This window comes from Poecilia formosa, unplaced genomic scaffold (assembly GCF_000485575.1).
Source record: "Poecilia formosa unplaced genomic scaffold, Poecilia_formosa-5.1.2 Scaffold386, whole genome shotgun sequence".
Lineage (NCBI taxonomy): Eukaryota > Metazoa > Chordata > Actinopteri > Cyprinodontiformes > Poeciliidae > Poecilia > Poecilia formosa.
The window spans coordinates 292,242-295,777 of NW_006800325.1; the positions used below are offsets into that span (position 1 = coordinate 292,242).

A 3,536-nucleotide genomic window follows, 5' to 3' on the forward strand; every position below is an offset into this window, starting at 1 on the left:
TTTGTCTTTGTTCACACATGTCAGCATTCCTTTGAATCTCACTGTGCAGATCGCCTGACGCCTCGCTATGAGGAGGATCAGCGCTCCGTCACACGGCGTTCTGAAGTTTACATACCCCAGCCCAGATTCTGCTGTTTTCACACCAAAAGGAAAAGGGACGATGAAAGTGAGGTTTCCCCAAAGACACGGGAACGCTGTTGCCTTTAAAAACCATCAGGCTGAAAAGTAAACTTTTGTCTATTGCAGCACAGAAATAAAACTTGCAACCGCTCTAAAAAAAAAAAGGATAAATACCATTATACAGCAAATCTGAAAATGCAGAAAGAAAAGAACACAAGGCGGCTCTGTGTCAGAGAGCAGGCATGCAAAAAGAGAAAACATCAGTAAAAGGAGCACTAAAGACCAAACGCTGACGGCTGCAGGTGTTTACGTTTGTCGCATGGCAACTGATGGAAAGCCAGTGGATGGGAAAACGCTGTGGAGTGAAAAACGGCGGTGGACTGAAAGGAGGGAACAAAACGAAGCGGTAAAGTGACCTGGAGTGCTGAGAGTTCGCAGACTTCAGAGAAGCTGCTTCTACAAATTGCTTTAACATACGGCAGAACCAATCTGTTGTTCTCTTTTTAAGTTTCCTCTAAGGAATAAAAGATATATTAGGAAAAAAAAGAAAAGCAGGTATGAAATATAACCCTGGACCATTGCATCCAAGTTTAGTGTTTTAAATAGGCCACTGTAGGCAGCATTATCTAATAAATCTCATATTTCTAAGACATATTTGAATATATCTCTTTAAAAATAATTCTATCAATTTTTTTAGTTAGTAAATCTCTTTCAGTACATATATATATATATTTATATATGTATATCTTTTAGATACAACTCCCCCCGCAGGAGGTTCTTTTTCAAAAGCACCTAATTTATTCTGTTACAATCAGACTGAATGTTGCTCCAGTCGTAAAAGGTCAGAGTTCAAGATTCGAGGATCCAAATGATGCACCCTAAGCAAGTCAACACGGACGACCCTGGAGGTGATTCTAGATCAAACCTGGCAACGCTAAGCTGCAGCTGGGGAACGGTGACACCAGCGTGAACGAGAAGGCCACCGGGTCAAAGGTCAAAGGTGGCCCTGCATTGGACGACTCGGCTGCAGCGACAGGCACAGGGAATGCTGGGAAACCCTCCCAAAATAAATGTGGGCTTGGATTTTAGTTTTATGTTTTAGCCCTGAGACACAACAAGCCACGTTTGAGCAGGCCTCACCGCAGCAAGGGTCAAGGGTCAGCGCCGGGTCAGCACCAGGTCTGGACTGGGCTGGAGAGGCCGAGATGGCATGTGCTTACAGCAGGTAACCCTACTGCCCCAGGGCCGGGCGTTCTGCCCCCAGGCCGGGCGGAACCGCCTGCTGGACGCGGCGGTTCCGTCTGGATGAGCCGTTTGGTTCTGATCGCTTTAGAAGAAGCACAAACAGCCATGGTGAGTGATGCCAGCACTCCCTCACAGCCACTGCTGGTTTGAGTATGTCACATTTTACTCTTCCTCATCATCATCCTCATCATCATCACAGACTACAGGTCAGCACTGAGTGAGCTCTCACCATTGGATATCAAGCAGGAGTCCAGGTAACCAACTGTTGTGTTTCTGCCAAACTGAACTTGTTGGGCTACATGTGAGGTTATCAATGGGACAATCAATATATAGATAGATATATATTAAATAGAATATACTTTATCAACGGGGAATCTCATACAGAGGCTGACTACTGCAGTCCGCACTCATTTTAGCTATAACATCCACCTAAACTTTAGAACATGTTTCTCTTAGATAAACAAATTTCTCAGTCAAATATACTTTTTTTTTTTCTTTTTTTAAGCCTTTTTTTATAGTTCGATTCGTCATGCACAAAATAGTCGCTCTTCTCTCCAGGCTTTGCATCATGTTGTCAAACTTTAGCCCACAGAAAGCCGCCTCTCCCTCTGCGTCAATCGTCGTCCACGTCGTCTCCCTCCGACTCCTCTCCGGTTCTCCGCTCGTACATCTTGTCCCGGTGCCGCTCCTGGATCTCCTTCATCTCCTCGGCGTAGCGGCTGAACGCTCCGCCGAACTTGCTCCACGCCTTGAAGGGGATCGTTATAGAGTTCCTGTAGCTGGGCTTCACCTCGCTCACCCGCAAGAAGACCCCGTACTTGTTGGACCCGACGTCGAAGAAGAAGCGCTTGGAGTCCACCATGATCGACGTGCCCTCCGGAAGTTCGGTGTAGCCCCCGGCCCCTCCGCCGCCGGCCAGCTCCTCCTCGTCTCCCCCGTAGTCGTCTATCAGCTTGGCCAAAGCGTCGCGGAACTCTATTAACCCCTGGGCCGGGAGAGCGATGGTTTGGCCGGATTGCATGCCGGCACCGGGGATGCCTCCCACTCCGACGCCGAAACCGGGGCCTCGGTTGACGGTCTGTCGGATCCGGAGAAACCGACCCCGCTGGTTCTCCTTCAGGTCGAGGTAGTATTTTCGGTTCTCACGCACCAGAAACTCGCTCTTCAAGGCCCGTCTAGGCCCGCTGTCGTCCCCACCGGACGACTGAGCAATCTGCTCCGCGGTGCTAGGCCCGAGTTGGGCGTAGTGCTCTATAAAATCCCCCAGATAGTCGCGGAACTCGGCAGCAACTGACATGGAGAGGGTCAAACGACTTTTAGAGCCCCCGGCGCCGACCTCTGCGATTTTGATGAACCGGCCTTTGGCGTTCTGCTTCACGTCAAGGTAGAAGCGTTTGTTCTGAATGTCCAGCCTCTTCGAAGCCAGCTCCTGTGTCTCTGGCTCCCGCTGGTAATGCTGAAATCCACCGCTTCCTCCCCCTCCGCCGCCGCTGCTGCCACCGCGCTCACTACCGCTATCCCCATCCGCCATCTTCACCACCAGCAGCCCGTCTCTCTGCGTATCTCTGACCCCCAAACCCTCCCCCTTCTCTCTCCTCTGGTAGCACACCTAGCGGAGAATACCGGGAGCTGCTTTCTGGGCTCTGATTGGCTAATTCTGCTGCCAATGAAAGCATTATAAAAAGATTCGGTGTTTTCATTCGCCCTTTTCTCTGCCAATCATGTCAAGCTCTGCCTTCCATATGACATTTTATTTACGAATCATAACAGCTTTCATAGACATAGAAGAGTAGACCATACGTTGCCCCACAAAAACGGTACGTCAGTGCGTCCACCATATTAGGATTGGCACTTTCTCCTCCAAAACGACCCAGGGACGTGGGGTTTCTGAATAAATAAAAACCACGAAGATTTTCTTTAGTTAATTTTATTAAATATTTTTCACACACAACATATGCTTGTTTTAATACTAATAACGGTGATCAGCACCAAACAATTAACATAAATTTTGCTTTAGTTAAAATAAGGGGTGAAAGTAGTTATAAATTCTTGGGGGACTATGACAAAAGTATATATATATATAAAAAAAAAAATTCCCTTCTCACCCTCCGCGGGTGGTCTCTCTCTCTTTCATCCTCTGAGCTCGGGTCCTCTACCAGAGGCCTGGGAGC

The 3,536-nt window shown here is 48.3% G+C and overlaps 1 protein-coding gene across 1 annotated transcript; it reads right to left on the minus strand.

Annotated features, from left to right (window-relative positions):
- Window positions 1-240: 240 nt before the first annotated feature.
- On the minus strand, window positions 241-2,946 carry LOC103154420 (transcriptional activator protein Pur-beta). Its single transcript, XM_007575696.2, has one exon. It carries the CDS (start codon window positions 2,894-2,896, stop codon window positions 1,979-1,981), a length of 918 nt encoding a protein of 305 aa, XP_007575758.1. The 5' UTR covers window positions 2,897-2,946; the 3' UTR covers window positions 241-1,978.
- Between the last annotated feature and the right edge of the window lie 590 nt (window positions 2,947-3,536).